Source organism: Odocoileus virginianus, unplaced genomic scaffold (genome assembly GCF_023699985.2).
Source record: "Odocoileus virginianus isolate 20LAN1187 ecotype Illinois unplaced genomic scaffold, Ovbor_1.2 Unplaced_Contig_11, whole genome shotgun sequence".
In the NCBI taxonomy this organism is placed as follows: Eukaryota; Metazoa; Chordata; class Mammalia; order Artiodactyla; family Cervidae; genus Odocoileus; species Odocoileus virginianus.
The window spans coordinates 1,667,957-1,688,309 of NW_027224328.1; the positions used below are offsets into that span (position 1 = coordinate 1,667,957).

General features: G+C 38.6%; 1 protein-coding gene across 4 annotated transcripts; it reads right to left on the reverse strand.

Moving 5' to 3' along the window:
• Positions 1–3,811: 3,811 nt before the first annotated feature.
• On the reverse strand, positions 3,812–17,338 carry LOC110122676 (C-type lectin domain family 2 member D11-like). 4 transcript variants are annotated; one of them, XM_070464046.1, is made up of 6 exons: positions 17,234–17,332; positions 16,942–17,115; positions 12,320–12,481; positions 9,514–9,689; positions 8,837–8,943; positions 6,883–7,433 (listed from the first exon to the last, which is right to left on the reverse strand). In XM_070464046.1, exons 2-6 carry the CDS (start codon positions 16,991–16,993, stop codon positions 7,127–7,129), a joined length of 804 nt encoding a protein of 267 aa, XP_070320147.1. In that variant the 5' UTR covers positions 16,994–17,115; positions 17,234–17,332; the 3' UTR covers positions 6,883–7,126. The 4 variants fall into 4 exon arrangements, with proteins under 4 accessions (XP_020725876.2, XP_070320147.1, XP_070320148.1 ...); XM_020870217.2 differs by lacking the exon at positions 6,883–7,433 and adding an exon at positions 3,812–6,876 and having other exon boundaries at positions 16,942–17,327; XM_070464047.1 differs by having other exon boundaries at positions 9,514–9,638; positions 16,942–17,338.
• Positions 17,339–20,353: the final 3,015 nt, after the last annotated feature.

Genomic DNA, 20,353 nt, shown 5'->3' on the forward strand with positions numbered 1-20,353 from the left:
CACTCATCACTGATGTTGATGCTGGATTCAATTCTACCTTCCCTCTTGAAAAAACTATCCAGTGACGTCTGGGTTCTGGCTCTTTTTTTCCTCAGCATAGCTGGTGAGGTAGCACTGGATTGAGTTCTGAATGGCTGTGCAACCTTTGTGTCCTGTTCTGTGTTCAGGTCCCGTGCCTCAAAAACTAACAGTGCCTCCTGAAATAAAGAAAATCCCTTGCCATTTCCTGTGTCTTGAATCTCTTTGGTTCTTCAGTTACTTCTTCCTCTTGTCTCTCTTCATCCTTTCTCTGGGCCTCCAATTCCATCAGACCTTCAACATGTGTTCACATCTTTTTTTTTTTTTTTTGAGAGATAAGAAGGATTTATTAAAGTAGGATGCTTGCAGGGTTCACAAGCGGACAGGCAAGCATTGAGCTGCCCTGAGTATTTATTTATTTATTTATTTTTCACTGTTTTATTTATTTATTTTTTTTCCATTTATTTTTATTAGTTGGAGGCTAATTACTTTACATCATTACAGTAGTTTTTGTCATACATTGAAATGAATTAGCCATGGATTTACATGTATTCCCCATCCCGGTCCCCCCTCCCACCTCCCTCTCCACCGGATCCCTCTGGGTCTTCCCAGTGCACCAGGCCCGAGCACTTGTCTCATGCATCCAACCTGGGCTGGTGATCTGTTTCACCCTAGATATACATGTTTCGATGCTGTTCTCTTGAAACATCCCACCCTTGTCTTCTCCCACAGAGTCCACAAGTCTGTTCTATACATCTGAGTCTCTTTTTCTTTTTTTGCATATAGGATTATCGTTATCATCTTTCTAAATTCCATATATATGTGTTAGTATACTGTAATGGTCTTTATCTTTCTGGCTTACTTCGCTCTGTATAATGGGCTCCAGTTTCATCCATCTCATTAGAACTTATTCAAATGAATTCTTTTTAATGGCTGAGTAATATTCCATGGTGTATATGTACCACAGCTTCCTCATCCATTCGTCTGCTGATGGGCATCTAGGTTGCTTCCATGTCCTGGCTATGTTCACATCTTTGAAAGTCTTTAACTTCAAGGTTTGTGTGTAGGGGAGTTTCTGTAATATAAACTTAGCTCTTTTACAATGAATATTTCAGTGGTATTAAGTACATTCGCAATGTTGTGCAACCACCATCTCTAGTTGTTTCAAAACCTTTTAATTACCCCAAGAAGAAAGCCCATACGCATTAAGAAGTGGCTTTGGGCTTCCCTGGTGGCTTAGAAGGTATGATAAAGAATCTGCCTGCAGTGTGGGAGACCAGGATTTTACCCCTGGGTCAGGAAGACCCCCTGGAGTAGGGAATGGCAACCCATTCCAGTAATCTTGCCTGGGAAATCCCATGGACAGAGGAGCCTGGCGGGCTACAGTCCATAGGGATCACAACAAGTTGAACACAACTGAGCGACTAACACTTGATTTCATTTTTCCCATTACACACCAGCACACCCAATCACCGTCAAAACCCCATCTGTGTCTATGTCTACAGGTTGGCCTATTCTGGATAGTTCATACACATAGAACCATATGACTGTGAACTTTGATGACAGGTTTCTTTCACTTAGCACAATATTTTCAAGGATCATCCATGTTGCAGCCTATCAGTACTTCATTCTTTGTTATGGCTAAGTAATAACCCAACTTCATAATAATTTTTCATTTGTCTGCTTGCCACCACACGGTTATTGGTGGTTTAGCAGCATTTTTAATGTCAGTGTCATGCCACAGGGTAGCAAGAGCAAAGAGAGAAATCTGAACAGAAATCCAGAATCAGGGAAAGAAGACCCTCCCTCCTCAACATCCCTCCAATGTCTTCTAGTCACAAATTTACCACCAGCTCACTGCAGGGGAAATAGCTTAGAGTCCAGCCCACTAATACAGATCAGGCAGTGAAAGCAAAGATTGTAGATAAAACACGGTAAACTGGTGGCTGGCACAAGCTGAAAATGACTGCCTTCCGTCAGAAAGAAGGCCTCTCTGAGGATAAATCTTAACTATGTGCTAAAAGATTAAGGATATCTAGACTTCTTTGTCACCTCAACTCAGTGGTGAGTTGCATGTTTTATACGTGCTCTTTTATTTCCTTAGAACAAGAAACAGCATCCTTTTAAAAACTTTTTGGCAGTGGAGGAGCGGAGGTCATTATTCTTTTGCATACGCATTATTTACGTATTTTTATAAATTGTTCTACTAATTCTGTTTTCTTAGGTGAACATTATTTTGTTGATGGATACTGTAGACTTTATTTCCTGTTGTTGGTCTTCCTTAGACATTTGGTGATTTTGGACTATGAACTCATTCCTAGAATGTGATGGCTTCCTGGAGAAGCAATTTCTGGATGGACTGAGTCTTTGCCATGGAACAGGCTCAGTTAGGGGCCAGCACACTTCTTGATGCTTAACTTTGGCTTCTAGGCTCCCATTTGCGGTATGATTTCTTAGTAGATCTCTAGCATTTAACTAAAACTGTGAATTGTAGACCAATGTAAACACTTATTTGGCTTTTTTAAGCACTGAAACTCCATCACATCTTAAAAATCATTGGTGAAAATAGGTGTTTCCTATAACTTGAGGCATCCTGGAGAGAACTGGAGGCAGCCATGCTCCAATCTGTTGCGTAGAGTATACACAAGTAGAAAGTGAAAGCAATCTGTGTCCATCAGCTGTGTAACTGACCACCATATCAGAAACATTTTAAAATGTCTTCAGGAGGCCAGGATCTGATACCAAAAATGAACATACTTCTTTTATTAGTTTTCTACAAATGTTTGTGATGGACAGGGAGGCCTGGCATGCTGCGATTCATGGGGTTGCAAAGAGTCAGACATGACTGAGCGATTGAACTGAACTGAACTGAACTGAAAATAGAGCTTTGTTAAAATAAGATAATGTTGACTCATGAATATGAAATATCAGAGCTCAAGAAAAAAAAATTTTACAAGGAGAATATGTTGAGGAACTCTGTTACACTGGGACTATAGGAAAATTAGATTGCTTTGATATGTTTGATATAGGTGATCATTTTGAAAAAAAAAAAAAAAAAAAAAGGTAACCTGGTCACCCTATCTTGTGACCAGAAAGTTGATGCAAAACAAAACAAAAAAGACTGTGTTGAGAAAATGCAAATACCTGAGTAAATACCAAAACAAGCCTGTTTCAATGAGATTAAAATGTATTCAATGAATTGGTGTCTATCAATAATCACATATTTTTTGTTAAAAAACATTCCACATTTCAGCAGCAAAAAGAAAGTGTTAGTCTCTCAGCCATGTCCAACTCTTTGTGACCCCATGGACTGCAGCCTGCCAAGCTCCTCTGTCCATGGAATTCTCCAGGCAAGAATACTGGAGTGGGTTGCCATTCCCTTCTCCGGGGGATCTTTCCAACCCAGGGATTGAACCCCAGTCTCCTGCATTGCAGGCTGATTCTTTACCATAGCTCTCTCTGAACACAGAGAAGACCTCCTCTCCCACCAAATGTGGAGATGATACCAAGCCCTGGTAGAACTGTGGGCAGGACTGTGGGTCTCAGATTAGCAGTCCCTCTACCCTGCTTAAGCCACATTGGCAGTGGTGACAAAACTCAGAGTCTTAAGTTCAATCCTTTTGGGTAGAGCTCACAAATTCACAGTCCCACTTGCTTCCCATAAGCACAGCTGTGTCATCCCTACACATGTTTATTGAGTGTGTGTGTGTGTGTTAAGTACTGGTCCAGAGAAGCCTTGACCAACAATAGAACTGGAGTCCCAGCCCACGGTCCCAAAATCCGACAGCAAGAATGACAACAGAAACCATATAATTTAATTAAAACATGGGGAGAGGAAATGAATAGACATTTTTATAAAGAAGATATACAGACAGCTAGTAGGAACTTAAAAAGATGTTCTACATCACTAATCATCAGAAACAAAAATCAAAGCTACAATGTTAGATTGGACATTATCAAAAAGACAGAGACAAGTTTTGGCAAGAATGTATAGAAAAGGGAACCCTTATGCATTGCTGGTAAAAATTTAAATTAGTAAGCCACTGTGGAAAGCACCATGGAATTTCCCGAAAAAATTTAAAATAGAACTATCATATGGCCAAGCAAGTTCCTCAACATCTTATAGTTCCTTCCACACACTATTATAGTTTTACTTTATTATTGCATACTATTTCACTTTATGGACATATCAATTTGACTTAGCAGCACTTCTATTGATTTATATTTTTTTTGTAGTTATAAATTCCATAGATTTAAATCTTTAATGAATATGAATAAATCTCACAAACAAATGAATAAGTATATAAATAAATACATTTTAAATGATTAAGGTGTTTAATGTTACATCTTTAGAAAAAGCTGAGCAGACTGTTCATTTTTTCTGATGCCTCCTGAGAGCCTGTCAAACACTTGTGTTTCCAAATTGTCCAGCCAAGGAAGCAAAGGCAATAGACAGGGAGTGAATGCATCTTGCATTCTTCCTGTCCCCTGTCCCCTTCAGTCAAAGTTTCCTTTGTAAGGAATTAATTTCCTATAGCAGTCAGGGTTCTCCAGGGAAACAAAACTAATAGAATGTGTAGAAGATTCACTTTGAAGAATTTGTTTTTTTGATTATGTTGTTGTTTAACCACTATGTTGTTTCTGACTCTTTGAGACCCCATGGACTGTAGCCTGCCAGTCTCCTCTGTCCATGGGATTTCACAGGCAAGAATACCTGAGAGGGTAGCCATTTCCTTCTTCAGGGGATCGTCCCAGCCCAGGGATGCAACTCAGGTCTCCTGCATTGTAGGCAGATCTTTACCACTGAGCCATTGGGGAAGCCCCCAATTAAACATATAATATTTATACATATATGGAAAATTAATATATACAAAATTGCATAAAACTACACTAAGAAACTGGCAAGAAAGACAAATATCATACAATATCACTTACATGTAGAATCTAAAAAAAGGCTACAAATGAACTTATAAAACCGAAATAGTGTCATAGATATTGAAAACAAGTTAAAACCAGGGGGTAAGGAGTCAAGAAGAGATGGAAGTACGTAGAGAGGATATGTTATAAGTTACTATTTTCTACTTTTGTAGACTCATGAGTACAGTGTAGCTAATGCTGTAAAAATTTAAAACATTTTGTTTATCAAATTCAATCATATATTCTGAGATTGGGTATCACATGGCTAATGGGTAGAAGTAACTATTTGTGATTTAATTAGAGTGGAAGAAGGATTTTAAAATCCAATAAAAGGTAAACAAAAGATTGGTATATAAAATACTAAAAACAAAATATTGGTTTATAGGGATAACATTTACTTAGCATACTGAAACATAAACACCAACAATTGAAGTGTACGAGGCATTTTTTCAGTGTTTCTAATGTTTTAAAATACAGAGTTTATAATAAATATTATTCTTAGTAAATTTTTGGGGGCGAGCTGCTTGGATCTTACTGGCGGCATGAGGAATCTTCTTTATGGGTTGTGGTATGTAGAATCCTGTTTTTTTTTTTTTTTGACAGTTTCTGTGATGTCTTTCTTTTTTCTTTCCTGCTTTTTGTGTTAAGATTTTTTTTTTAATTGGAGTAAAATCTCATATGCATCAACCAAAGATTCCATAGGCTGTACAGCTGATTCACTTTCTTAGAGAGCATGTGGAATTTTTAGTTGCTGCAAGTGGGAACTTTTGGCTGAGACAAGCCTGGGGAATCTTATACTTTTAGCATGCAGGATCTAGTTCCCTGATCAGGGATTGAACCCAGGCCCCCTGCATTGGGAGCAGAGTCTTAGCCACTGGACCACCAGGGAAGTCCCCAGTCTTGGGAATTTTAAGAATTTCCCTATATAAGTGTTTTGCTTTTTTTTTTTTTTTAATTTAATGAATTAGTTAATTTTTGGTTGCTCTGGGTCTTCCTTGTTTTGCGGTTTCTCCAGTTGCAGAGAGTGGGGGTTACTCTTTTTTTCTTCTTCCCATTTATTTTTATTAGTTGGAGGCTAATTACTTTACAATATTGTAGTGGGTTTTGCCCAGGTTGGATGCATGAGACAAGTGCTCAGGGCTGGTGCACTGGGGGCTACTCTTCACTGCAGTGCAGGGACTTCTCATTGCAGTGGCTTCTCATGTTGCAGAGCACAGATTCTTGGGCACTTGGGCTACAATAGTTGCCGCTCATGGACTGTGGAATCCAGGCTCAGTATTGTGGCACATGGTCTTAGCTGTTCCGTGGCATGTGAAATCTTCCTGGACCAGTGATCGAACCCATGTTTCTTGAATGTGCAGGCAGATGCTTATCCACCGTGCCACCAGGGAAGTCCAAAAAAGTTTTCCCCATACATTTGCAACTGATGGTAAGATAATTTCGATTGTGTTAACCAATTAATAACTTTTCTCATCAGTGATTAAAATCATTTAGCATGGCTTCAGTTATCATAGTTATTTTTATGGTCCCATATGTGCAAAGAAAGTACTGTCTGTATATAAAAAGAGACATTTGTTCATATTGACTGGGTTCAAAACATAAATATCAACTCATTATATAACACTTACTTAATTTAGAATCGTGCTTTTCCAAACCCCTGTATCATTCAAGTATAGCTTGTCTCCTTGCTGTTAACAACACTATAAATGAATATTGGTGATATTTTTGGAAGAGCAAGCGATAGAGCAGCAACTGTATGTAATTTATAATGCATCTCTTGGAGATCATGTGTGAAATTCCCTAAAAAAGACTTGAAGAATTTAAGGATATGGAATAGTTATTTTTTTGCTGCAAATCCATTTTCTATCTGTGTAACTTCTGGCACTACTAACTCCAAGGTCATTCAGGTAGCCACATGTCGCATCTCCTGTGATGGCAAACCTAAAACCAAACACAAAAATATTTAAAAAGCATAGACTGGACATCTACATTCATTTCTCCTCTGTATGTTTTAGCACCCCCACTTCAGTTACTGTTAAGGTAAACAAGAGAAAAGTGAAAATCTGTTGTTCATAAGTCTTCTGAGTAAATATACACCATTTCTGTATTTAGTTCCTTTTATACTCTCAAAGTCTCTGCTGGAGTATCAGAAGATTATCACCATCCATCCCAAATCCAGTTATGCTGTTGACTAGGTATTCAGAGACATTTCTTTGCCAACAAAGGTCCGTCTGATCAAGGATATGGTTTTTCCAGTGGTCATGTATGGATGTGAGAGTTGGACTGTGAAGAAAGCTGAGAGCCGAAGAATTGATGCTTTTGAACTGTGGTACTGGAGAAGACTCTTGAGAGTCCCTTGGACTGCAAGGAGATCCAACCAGTCCATCCTAAAGGAGATCAGTCCTGGGTGTTCATTGGAAGGACTGATGCTAAAGCTGAAACTCCAGTAATTTGGCCACCTCATGTGAAGAGTTGACTCATTGGAAAGGACCCTGATGCTGGGAGGGATTGGGGGTAGGAGGAGAAGGGAACGACAGAGGATGAGATGGCTGGATGACATCACCAACTCAATGGACATGGGTTTGAGTAAACTCTGGGAGTTGGTGATGGACAGGGAGGCCTGGTGTGCTGCGATTCATGGGGTCGCAAAGAGTCAGACACGACTGAGTGACTGAACTGAACTGAACTGAGGTATTTAACTAGTGCTTGCTGTGGTAGCCAAGTGAACTGTTGCCATGGGTGGTGATAAATGAAAATTTCACATATTGAGATATAGGGAAGTCATTCTGGTTTATACATGAATTAAATTTTATGCTATTAAAAACAACCTGCTTGTGGCCTATCAAGCATACATTATACTTCTGCTTTAATTACTAAAGAAAATGATACATTGACCAGAAGTAAAAATGTCCATGTTAGAAATGATTAAATGTCCCTCTTCTTGAGACATCAATGCTGGTTCTCCTTTGTTGATAAGACTCCCTTCCCAGGTGGTGCCAGGGTCATACTGATCCCCTGTGTATGTGCTGGTCTATTCTTTTTTTTTTATTCTGGGGGAAATCTCGAAGAGATGTAACCCTGACTTGTTCAATGTTCTCTGTTTTGACAAGATGTAAAACTGGGCTAGAAACCCTGTTTCTCTGGAGCGATTTCTCCGAGTAATCTAGGAAGTGGTCTAGTTCAGTCCTCAACTTGGTTGAGAACTAAAAAACATTTTCTATTTTTATTATTGATCATTTATTGATCTATTATTGATTATTTTCATTGCCAGTGGCCTTGAGTGAAGAACATTTTCAGTGCTCTCCTGACCTGTTTCATACATGCGTGAAAATAAAGTGTTTACTTGCTAGTAAATTCTTAAAAGGGCTTAGTTTTGATTGAGGGAAGTGACTGCGATTCTATCTGCTCCGATGTAATGATTACATTCAAAACATCCCCACCGAAGCACTCACAATCCAAGAAATGTTACTAAGTTCCTCCCAGAGATAATTTAGGGAGGATTCCCACTGGGTGCCCTGACAACCTTCCTTTTAAGAATGAATGTAGCAAATGAAAGAGTGGACTGAGGGTCTGTGCATATCAATTCTTAGTGGCTTTCTAAGATTGTAGGACTCTCGTGTGCCTCAGCTGTTCTCTCTACCTTTTAAGTAGGGAATTAGCACAGTTTAAGTCAGTGGGTGAAAGTGGAAGAACTACATCCAGTGTTATCATCATGATAAATGTTTCAACTGAAATCATATTAAAGTTTTTCCAAAGGTGCAACTAATAAATGGAAGAGCATACAAAGGATTTATATTTCTTAATTCATAATCTTTCCATGATATTAAATTTATTTTCTCATAAACACAATTCATACCCAAAACCACATGTAAATACAAAAGAAGAAAATCTATAAACTTACGAGGCATTATATTTAGAGTTGTCTGTCCATTTCCAAACATGATGTGATGATTCTCTACTAAGGCCAATCCAATGGTCAGAGGGGCCTTTGTATCTTAGCAGGAAGTTCTATTATAAAACACAGAAAGCAAAAACACATGTCTGCTTCATTTTACCCTTGAGTCCTCTTCCCCTTAGCCTTCTCTCTTTAAATGGCAGCCTAAATAATTGGTAAGTTTAGAATCTGGTGGGAGACTAGTCCCCAGTTCTCAGCTTAAGTCACTCAAATATCTCTGATCCTAAATTACATTAAAGTGACCACACATCCCAGTTTGACTGAGAAAGTCCCAGGTTATACCTGTGGCACCAACTTATTATTAATATTGTCATTTTCATTCCCCAAAATGTCAGATTTTGATGATAAATTACATGATTACCATATTTCTTTGTACAATGGGAACAATACTTTTAACTAAAGGTTAACTATGTGGATACAAGAGAGAATGTGTCTAAATTGTCTCACAGGGTTCCAGGCAGAGAACATACTCAAGAAATATCAGGCACTAATGTGCACTCGAAGCCCCCAAATCTGCCTGGAATCGGATCCTTCCTCTTTTTTCAGCTGTCACCCTATGCAGCCTATAGCCTTCTCAGGGGCTAAATATTTAACAAAGAACATGATCCAAAAATATTCCTTACCAGCTCCTCCTCGGTTTCAAACTGAGCAAGAACAGCTTCTTCTGAAGTACAGAATGTCTGACTGAATGTCCAGTTCCTTGTCTCATCCGAAAAATAAAAACATTTTCTTCCAAATCCTATCCATCCTTTTGAGCAGGGAACATACAAAACATATGAGTCCAGCTCTCTCCTTCTCACTAAAAGTTGGACAAACACAGTAAATGTAACAAACTTTTTCATCCCTTTCATCTATTTTTCCACTTACCATCCTGAGGTCAGTCTTTTTTTCTTTATGTGTGTATATATACACCCATATATACACACATATGTATATATGTAACACAGTATGTATGTGTGAAAGTCACTCAGTCTTGTCTGAATATGCAGTCCATGGAATTCTCCAGGCCAGTGGATTTTCCCAACCCAGGGATCGAACCCAGGTCTCCCACATTACAGGCAGATTCTTTACCGTCTGAGCCACCAAGGCAATTCCAAAATGAGGGGTTTGAAGAAAAACATGATCAAATATCAACTAGACTGTTGTACTTTTATGACTTTGGGAGATAGCATTTTGTTTTTCTTCATATCCGAACAGGAGCTACTCTCAGTTGGTAGATAGATTTTGAGAAATGCCTTCCATGCCCAAGTGTGTTTGCTTTTCCCAGTAAATAGCTTTCCATTACATGTATTTGAGAACCATTCATTACATAATTTCCCTCATCATCATATTTTGCTTCCAGAAAGACATCTTCAAATGCCTGGCTATGTAATAAATATCCTCTATGGATGCTGCCCAATTTCGGTTGTGCAGAACTGCTGAGCTATAATGCATTGCCAACTAGTATTACTAATGCCTCTTAGGGTGCTACTAGCCATAACGATTTATAAATCACCAACTACTAGTCAATATTTGAAAATTTGTTTGCATTTCACTGCTTGCCCAAACAACAGTCTTTTCTAAGATCATTTTCTTCTTTTGGTTTCTTGGAGAATGCAATATTGAGATATGTGATCACTTGCTGAATGCAAGCTAGCGGTAGTTGTTTTCCCTAAATGATTTTATTAGATCGAGAATTGCCTTGGAACAAAATGTACTACAGAAACTAATATGTGAATAAATGTATATATATTTTATATGGTGAACTTTTACCAGAGATCAGTCTTGAAGTATGTATTGTACATTCAATTGTTGCCTCCTGGAGTCATCACTAACAGTCTTATTTCAGGCACAAAAGCCATCAGTCCACTGATTTTCAAGCAGAGAATATGTGAACCTCACTTCCCAGGGGTCCATGGACACTAATTGTTATAAAGAAATCAACTTCTGTAGCATTTAATTTCTGTAGTATTCTTTCCAAGCATCACACAGATTTCCCTTTCCCCACAGCCTCTTTATATCAGTCCTTCTTACTCTGGACAGAAGAAAGGCAAATTCCTTACCTTTCCTAGGTTTTACTATGCTACATTTCTTAAGGGTATAAAACCTTCCAGTAGACAAAATATAGCACAGTTCAAATATTGATTTTAGTACCAAAAATACAATGTAAGGTTTCCAGAATTTTTTTGTTTTATGTGAATTTCTGTCAAATATGTGTAAAAATATATGGGCCCTGATTAAATACTCTGTAACCAGCAATATTTCAGAGTATAGGTTATGGGAAGAATAGATGTTTTTGCTTCATAATCTTACTTTTCCTCCCTTATCCAACCTGATAGGAAATAGCTGTTGACTCAACTTTCAGAATAGATAGATTCTGATACCTTGTTCCACCTCCACTGTTACCACCAGGGCCAAGCCACTGTCCTATCTGGTTAGACATACAACTAATCAGATATACAACTTTGTCCTAGTAGCTGTTCCTATGTCTAACTTTTCTTCTAACAATCTGTTCTCAATGTAATAGTCAAAATGATTATTCTACAATGAAATTCAGATCATGGCATTCCTCTCCTACAATTTTTCTCTTCTAGTTCCTCCCCATTGCACTCAGAACAAAATCCAAAATCTTTAACTGACTCATAATACTGTGACCCCCAGCCCATTACTCTTCCTCATTCTCACCTTGCTTCAGCTGAAGAAGCCTCCTTGCTGTTCCTCAAACCTATCAGGAGATTCCTCCTTTCATTCTACTTGTTCCCACCCTCTGGAATGCTTTCCCCACACAGTCAATGGCTCCTTCATCTCCTTTTATAGTTTGCTGAAAAGTCATCCTCTCAAGGAGGCTTGCCCTGGACACTTGTACTCCTTGAGTGAATGAGTGAAAGTTGCTCAGTCATGTCCGACTCTTTGCGACCCCATGAACTATACAGTCCATGGAATTCTCCAGGTCAGAATACTGGAGTGGGTAGCAGTTCCCTTCTCCAGGGGATCTTTCCAACCAAGGGGTTGAATCCAGGTATCCCACATTGTAGACAGATTCTTTACCAGCTGTGAGCCACAAGGGAAGCCCAAGAATACTGGAGTGGGTAGCCTATCTCTTCTCCAGCAGATCTTCCCAACCCAGGAATTGAACTGGGGTTTCCTGCATTGCAGGTGGATTCTTTAGCCTACCTGAGCTATCAGGAAAATCCCTTGTACTCCTTAACCTGTTACTTTTTATTATAGTATCTGTGTCTTCCTGCTAGAATAGGAGTTCACTGGCATGGGGATTTTGTGTGTGTGTGTGTGTGTGTGTGTGTGTGCGCATGCGTGTGCATGTTTTGTTCATGGTATACCATACCTCAAGCACTTCACACAGTGCCTGGTTCATAATGGAGCTCAAAAAACATTTATTGACTATATAAAAGTGCAAAGAAAATTGTAAAGTTTGGATAAAACACAACTTACCTGGGAAAAGAGGATAAAATAGCATTATATTTGCAGCTAGGGATGCAATGAAGATGAAATGATAAAACTTGGCAGAAGTTACAAAATATTTAATTGCCAGGTATATCCTTTGGAGCATTTTTCTCAATTGGCTCAACAGATAAAGAATTCGGAGTAATTTACCTATAAATGCAAATGTCAGAATCTCAATCTCATGGACGTATTAGGGAGAAAAACTTGACTTGATCTGACATAGAATCAACCTGTAAAGTCAGCTGTACCTCACCTCTCCTGTCACCAACCTCCTTCACAAGAGATCAAAGTCCACAAATGATGGCCATGACCCAAAGGGGACCAGACTAAGAGATACTGAGTTTTTTCCCCTAGAGAATCTTTCAGTAATTGGAAGAAGAGCTAGGGAAATAGTAAGAAACAAAAAGAGTAGAAATCAGGATGAAAAAAAAAAATCCAGATTTACCTCCTTAAATGAGAAATCTGCTTAGAAGTACTGAGAGGAGCATTAGAAAATTAATCAATGTAATTCATCATATTAACAGAATAAGAGAAGAGAAAGGATATGATCATCTCGTAAGTATAGACAAAATATGTGAAAAACATAATATTCATCCAAGATAACAAATTCCAACAAATTAGGAATTGAAGGACATAAACTGATACTTGTCATTTGCAGAAGTAGTACAACTAACATATTTAATGGTGAAAAAGTGAACCCCTTCCACCAATGGTCAGAAACAAGGCAAGGATGTCTGCTCTCTCTCACCAATCCAGTTTAACATTTTACTAGAGGTTCTATCAGTGCCAATGAGGCAAGAAAAGTAAGTAAAAGGCATAAAGATTATAAAGAAGTGAACGTGTTTCTAGGAAAGTCACATCCACTCACCTCCCAGTAGAAATATTAATTTGAAAATTATCTGTACATGAAAATACCTTCCCCAGAGCCAAGGAGTCCAGGCACACCCACTCCCTGACTCATCCCAGCTCCTTGCACTCCAGCAATCCCAGCAGACAATGCAGGCTCAGACAGCTTCCACCCCGGGCTTCCTGTGGGCTCCTAGGAGACAGGCTCCTGTCTCCCCCTGCACCTGCCAACTCCAGCAGCTCCAGGTGGGGCTCCTGTGATACTTGGCTCCTGGTGAACCCTTGGGGACCAGGCTCCCAAAACCCTTCCCTCAGGACTGGGCAGTCCAGAAAAAAGAGAGACCCATTCCCCCTGGGAAAAGGGGAGTAAAACAGCACCTGCCTTCGCTACATATCCCAGATCTGCCTTCCCCAGCATCACGTCAGGCTTGACTCTGCAGCCCTATGTGACTCCCTGCAGGCTCCCACTAACCCAGGACCCCTCATCCTAGTGCTTGACAGCTCCAGTGAACCAAGAGACACCAGGCTCCTGGAAGGCTCCTGGGAACCCAGGCCTGCTTTCACCCCAAGGACTTCTGGCAAAGAATATGGGTCTGAATGTGGTGGGAAACAGTGGGCAGGCCCTGGAGATCAGACTCTCAGACTTAGCTTTGGGTTTGTCTGTCGTCTCTGTGTGTCCCTGAAAACGTTTATTCACCCAACTTCCTCTTTTTTCATGTCCATGTCAATGACCTTCCTTCCCTTTGCAACTCAAGCCACCACCTCCAACATCTTTTGTCTTTAGCTGGAGATGGTATTTCATGTGAAGTTTTTGGCCATTTTGACCAGTTACTCAATTTTTATGTGTGTTTTTTTTTTTTTCCCCCATTTATTTTTATTAGTTGGAGGCTAATTACTTCACAATATTGTAGTGGTTTTTGCCATACATTGACATGAATCAGCCATGGATTTACACGTATTCCCCATCCCGATCCCTACTCCCACCTCCCTCCCCACCCCATCCCTCTGGGTCTTCCCAGTGCACCAGCCCTGAGCACTTGTCTCATGCATCCAACCTGGGCTGGTGATCTGTTTCACCCTTGATAATATACATGTTTCAATGCTGTTCTCTCAAAACATTCCACCCTCACCTTCTCCCACAGAGTCCCAAAGTCTGTTCTGTACATCTGTGTCTCTTTCTCTGTTTTGCATATAGGGTTATCGTTACCATCTTTCTAAATTCCATATATATGTGTTAGTATGCTGTAATGTTCTTTATCTTTCCGGCTTACTTCACTCTGTATAATGGGCTCCAGTTTCATCCATCTCATTAGAACTGATTCAAATGGATTCTTTTTAATGGCTGAGTAATATTCCATTTGTATATGTACCACAGCTTCCTTATCCATTCATCTGCTGATGGGCATCTAGGTTGCTTCCCAGTTACTCAGTTTTCCTGAATCTGTCCCATGTATGTTTGTTAGCCAACTTTTCTTTGATTTTCTCCTGTTATCTATGTCAAATCAATTGAATTCTTAAACCAACCAGAAAAGCAAAGGAAAATTTCTTCTCATTCTATGGTTTGTCTCTTCTTGTCTTTCTCTAAATTCAAATGCCTTATATTATACTCCAAACAAAATAACCAATTTTCTAATTTGAAAAATAGTGTTGGGGATTATCTCACAGAAGAACAGAGAAATGAACCATAATACTGGTCTATTGGTTTTAACTTTAGTTTTATGTTCTAGAAAACCTAGTTAGCTTACAGGAACAGTTTAAATTAAAAAATAAATAAATAACTTTCACATTTGCACTGCTCAAATAGTTTCAACTACCTAAGCCCTTGGCTTAGCTAGTAAAACATTAAAGCTCTTTAAGAACTTTCTTTTTGATTAAGCATGAACCCTGTGTTTCAGGAAATTCAATATCATCTTGTCCTTGATAAAAAATAAAATTCAGAGAAAGGGAAAAGGAAAGAAGAAAGATGGAAATGCATGTTTTTACCAGAAAATAGATGTTCAGTAAAAGGTATTCTTTCTGCTGGGCTGAAGTACAAACATGCATGAGCTGTATTTTTTCTCTTTCTCATCAAATTTCTTATAAACTAAAAATGCTAAAGGGTTTTCTGGAGGATGGCTTTAGTATCCTATTCCCAAACCCACACATTTGTTTTCTAAATTATAAAATAGGGTCTGTACATCAATATTTCCAGTTTGGAGGCAACTTTTTTTTTTAGTCAACAACTATTCATGGTTTTATTAAACAAAAGTCTCTTTAGGGAACAATAAGAAATTAGTTCTCAGCTAATATCAACTGGGGAGAGTAGAAGGAGGTTATAATTAATTTTTTTGTAATGCAGGGATGTTGATAATAACATCAACCATATAGATACTATATTTCAACAAATGCTTTTAATAATCAATCACTATGTTATATTAATACTGATGTTCTTACTAAATCAAAACTGTTATACTTATGGCTGATTCATGTTGATTTTTGGCAGAAATCAACACAATATTGTAAAGCAATTATCCTTCAGCTAAAAATAAATAAATTAAAAAAAACTTTAACTAAAATGGTTAGGTTTAAAAGATGCTCATGTTTTTTATGTTCACTACTGAAAATCTCTGGTAAGACACATTAAATAAACTACTTTGGTATCATACTCTAAATAGGATGACATAAAGCTTGGCCATATAAGATCCACTATAATCAAAGGAATAGAGAATGAAAGAGAGAGAGAGAACACAGAAGTACAGCAGACTCCATGAGACATAAAGCAGAAGAGAGACAAGAAAAAATTAACTGGACACAAAATGGGCCTCAATAGATTTTAGCTGAAACATTTAATGATCTCACTGAAAAATCACATTTACCCTTAACCCCAAAAGGAAACTTTGCAGGGTATTTTTGTGACCAAGGGAAGGAAAGTATACTTTTGTATTTACTTAGAATTTGTTTTTTGAAGAAAATTGACTTTTATTCCTATTTCTTTCAGAAAAAGTGATGCTATCATTCAAGGCCCAGGTGAAAATTAACTTCACAATTATGCCATCACCAACTCCCTAAGTTTCATTAAATATCTTGTCACACTAATCACATCAAGTTGTAGTAACTCGTTTGTCTGTCCCTGAGATGATGAAGCCTGAAATCAGGGTCTAAACGTAATTTGTCTTTGTAGCTCTATGTCTAACAAATAGCAGGTTCTAAACCTGTGATTACTAGATTCAATCACACTACAGTATAGGTGTCATAGTGAATTCTTTTTTAGCATATATATGTATTTATTCTTTTTAAAATTCGTTTCTCATTTAGGTTGTTACATAATATTGAACACAGCTCCCTGTGCTATACAGTAGGTTTGGGCAACTTTTAGTAGTATATATATTACCAAATGTTGGTGTCTGTTTACCATTACTCTGAGATATAATCGTCTGTTATTTAATATCATAATGTGACTTGCCAGAGTGCAAATCGCCAGCAACTTGGGGAAAATATAAAGACTAATAAAATAAATCCAAAGAGCATTTTTCTATTAACCTCCTGTAGCGTAATTCATGTGAAATATTTAAAAAACATAAACAGTAGCATATTAACTGATATAACACTTACCTGTCCTCTCAGCCACCTCTAGACCTTCAAACCATCTCTCCTTCTACAGAGGTGAATTGTGAGGCACTGATATTCCTGAAGTGCAATTTCTATCCTGTCAGTAGTCACTGGAATAAGAATTCCCCTCCCCAGCCCCCATTTTACTTTGTCAAAGTTTATCAATTTTCACTTACCAGATCGCCCCTCTTCCACATTTTCTCTGGAGGTAGAGTCTTTCTGAAACATTTTCAAAGTCTCCAACACAGTAATGTCTCTATTTAATCAAGAACATATGGCACTGTTTCATAAGTGGTTGCAAAAACAGGAAGTGAGAAGTGAAAGCAGTAAACTCCCATCCAGTAAGTAAGCTGCAACAAGATAAGTGAAGTTGACAAGAGTTTTAGAAGTATAAAATCCAAAGTGCTTTTAACTTAGAAAATCTACTCTACAATCTTCTTTTCCCTGTCAAAATGGAATAACACAGACCAGATTTCTTTTCTTGCCTGAATCAACTAAAAAGAAAAAGGTTAAATAAAATGTGTAGAAAAAACTTCCTTTCCATTACTGGCACCAGTCAATGAAGGGCAGTGATCCTTTGGTGAGACCTGCAATTGCTTCCGTTTACATCACAGACAGATTTGTCAGTCAGTCAGTCAGCTCAGTCACTCAGTCATGTCTGACTCTTTGTGGCCCCATGAACCACAGCACGCCAGGCCTCTCTGTCCATCACCAACTCCCGGAGTTTACCCAAACTCATGTCCATTGAGTTGGTGATGCCATCTAACCACCTCATCCTCTGTCATCCCCTTCTCTTCCTGCCTTCAATCTTTCCCAACATCAGGGTCTTTTCAAATGAGTCAACTCTTCACATCAGGTGGCCAAAATATTGGAGTTTCAGCTTCAACATCAGTCCTTCCAATGAACACCCAGGACTGATCTCCTTTAGGATGGACTGGTTGAATCTCCTTGCAGTCCAAGGGACTCTCAAGAGTCTTCTCCAACACCACAGTTCAAAAGCATCAATTCTTCAGTGCTCAACTTTCTTTATGGTCCAACTCTCACATCCATACATGACTGCTGGAAAAACCATAGCCTTGACTAGACGGACCTTTGTTGACAAAGTAATGTCTCTGCTTTTTAATATGCTGTCTAGGTTGGTCATAACTTTCCTTCCAAGGAGCAAGTGTCTTTTAATTTCATGGCTGCAATCCACATCTGCAGTGATTTTGGAGCCCCCAAGATATAAAGTCAGCCACTGCTTTCACTGTTTTCCCGTCTATTTGCCATGAAGTGATGGGACCAGTTGTCATGATCTTAGTTTTCTGAATGTTGAGCTTTAAAAAGGTTACCATATCTGGGGAAAAAAAAGTTTACAATATCTGGTTGAATTTATAGAATCACTGAATAAAATAGTTGAGATTTGTACACAAATTTGTTTCTGTGCTAAAGTCCTGTTTAATCTAATGCTATATTGCCTCCATGTGGTATAAACATATTCACAGGCACCTGTAAATAAATAGTTACATATTTCCATTCTTATGCATTTGGAAATACTGAAGATCTATTTACTTGTTTACTAGCAAAGCAATTTTTCCTGCATACCGAGGATGCTCTTCTTTTAATATTTACATCTCTTTGAATCTGTAAAATTGTATGCTTAAGACACACAACAAGCAGTTAATTATATGAAATTTTACATATATATTGTATATATTGTCCAAGTCATTGTATCCTAAAAGTTATTAAGCTATTATTAGTATTCATTTCACTTCAGCAGTAAAATAAATGAATTTCACAGTCTATGTAACTTGCCAGTATCACACAGCTACCAATGGTCAACCAAGGCTCACACTCTCTTGTTCATTTTCAAAGCCCATCCTTGTAACCATGAATTACACTTCTACCATAGTTTTTCCCCAGTTAGAATTTTTGTCGAGGTTTTATTCTTGCACTGCTTGTTTACAGCTTTTCCAACATAATATATTCTGAATGACCACAAGCATCAGATCTTTTGAAATCAATCCTTGAGTAGTACCTTGTTCAGCTATTCATTTGTGTAAACACAACAAATAAATATCTGTTCATTGTCTACCATCTATAACTGTACACTTTTTCACAAGACATAAACAAGAATTTGTTTTCTTTATTTTTCATTAATTTTTATTAGTTGGAGGCGAATTACTTTACAATATTATAGTGGTTTTTGCCATACATTGACATGAATCAGCCATGGGTTTACATGTGCTCCCCCAAACCCCCCCCCATTTCCCTCCCCATCCCATCCCTCTGAGTCATCCCCGTGCACCAGCCCTGAGCACTTGTCTCATGCATCCACTGATCTGTTTCACACTTGACAATATACATGTTTCAATGCTATTCTCTCAAATCATCCCACCCTCACCTTCTCCCATAGAGTCCAAAAGTCTGTAGTATACATCTCTGTCTCTTTTTCTGTCTTGCATATAGGGTTATTGTTACCATCTTTCTAAATTCCATATGTATGTGTTAGTAAACTGTATTGGTGTTTATCTTTCTGGCTTACTTCACTCTGTATAACGGGCTCCAGTTTCATCCATCTCGTTAGAACTGATTCAAATGTATTCTTTTTAAAGGCTGAGTAATATGCCCGGAGAAGGCAATGGCACCCCACTCCAGTACTCTTGCCTGGAAAATCCCATGGATGGAGCAGTCTGGTGGGCTGCAGTCCATGGAGCAGTTGCTAAGAGTCGGACACAACTGAGCTACTTCAATTTCACTTTTCACTTTCATGCATTGGAGAAGGAAATGACAACCCACTCCATTGTTCTTGCCTGGAGAATCCCAAGGACGGGGAGCCTGGTGGGCTGCCATCTACGGGGTCGCACAGAGTCAGACACAACTGAAGTGACTTAGCAGCAGCAGCAGCAGCAGCAGCAATAGGCCATTGTGTATATGTACCATGGCTTTCTTATCCATTCGTCTGCTGATGGACATCTAGGTTGCTTCCATGTTCTGGCTATTATAAACAGTGCTGCGATGAACATTGGGGTACACGTGTCTCTTTCAGTTCTGGTTTCCTTGGTGTGTATGCCCAACAGTGGGATTGCTGGGTCATATGGCAATTCTATTTCCAGTTTTTTAAGGAATCTCCACACTGTTCTCCATAGTGGCTGTACTAGTTTGCATTCCCACCAACAGTGTAAGAGGGTTCCTTTTTCTCCACACCCTCTCCAGCATTTATTGTTTGAGGACTTTTGGGTAGCAGTCATTCTGATCGGTGTGAGATGGTACCTCATTGTGGTTTTGCTTTACATTTCTCTGATAATGAGTGATGTTGAGCATCTTTTCATGTGCTTGTTAGCCATCTGTATGTCTTCTTTGGAGAAATGTCTGTTTAGTTATTTGGCCCAGTTTTTGATTGGGTCATTTGTTTTTCTGGAATTGGGCTTCAGGAGCTGTTTGTGTATTTTTGAGATTAATTCTCTCATTTGCTTCGTTTGCTATTATTTTCTCCCATTCTGAAGGCTGTCTTTTCACCTTGCTTATAGTTTCCTTTGTTGTCCAAAAGCTTTTCAGTTTAATTAGGTCCCATTTGTTTATTTTTGCTTTTATTTGCATTACTCTGGG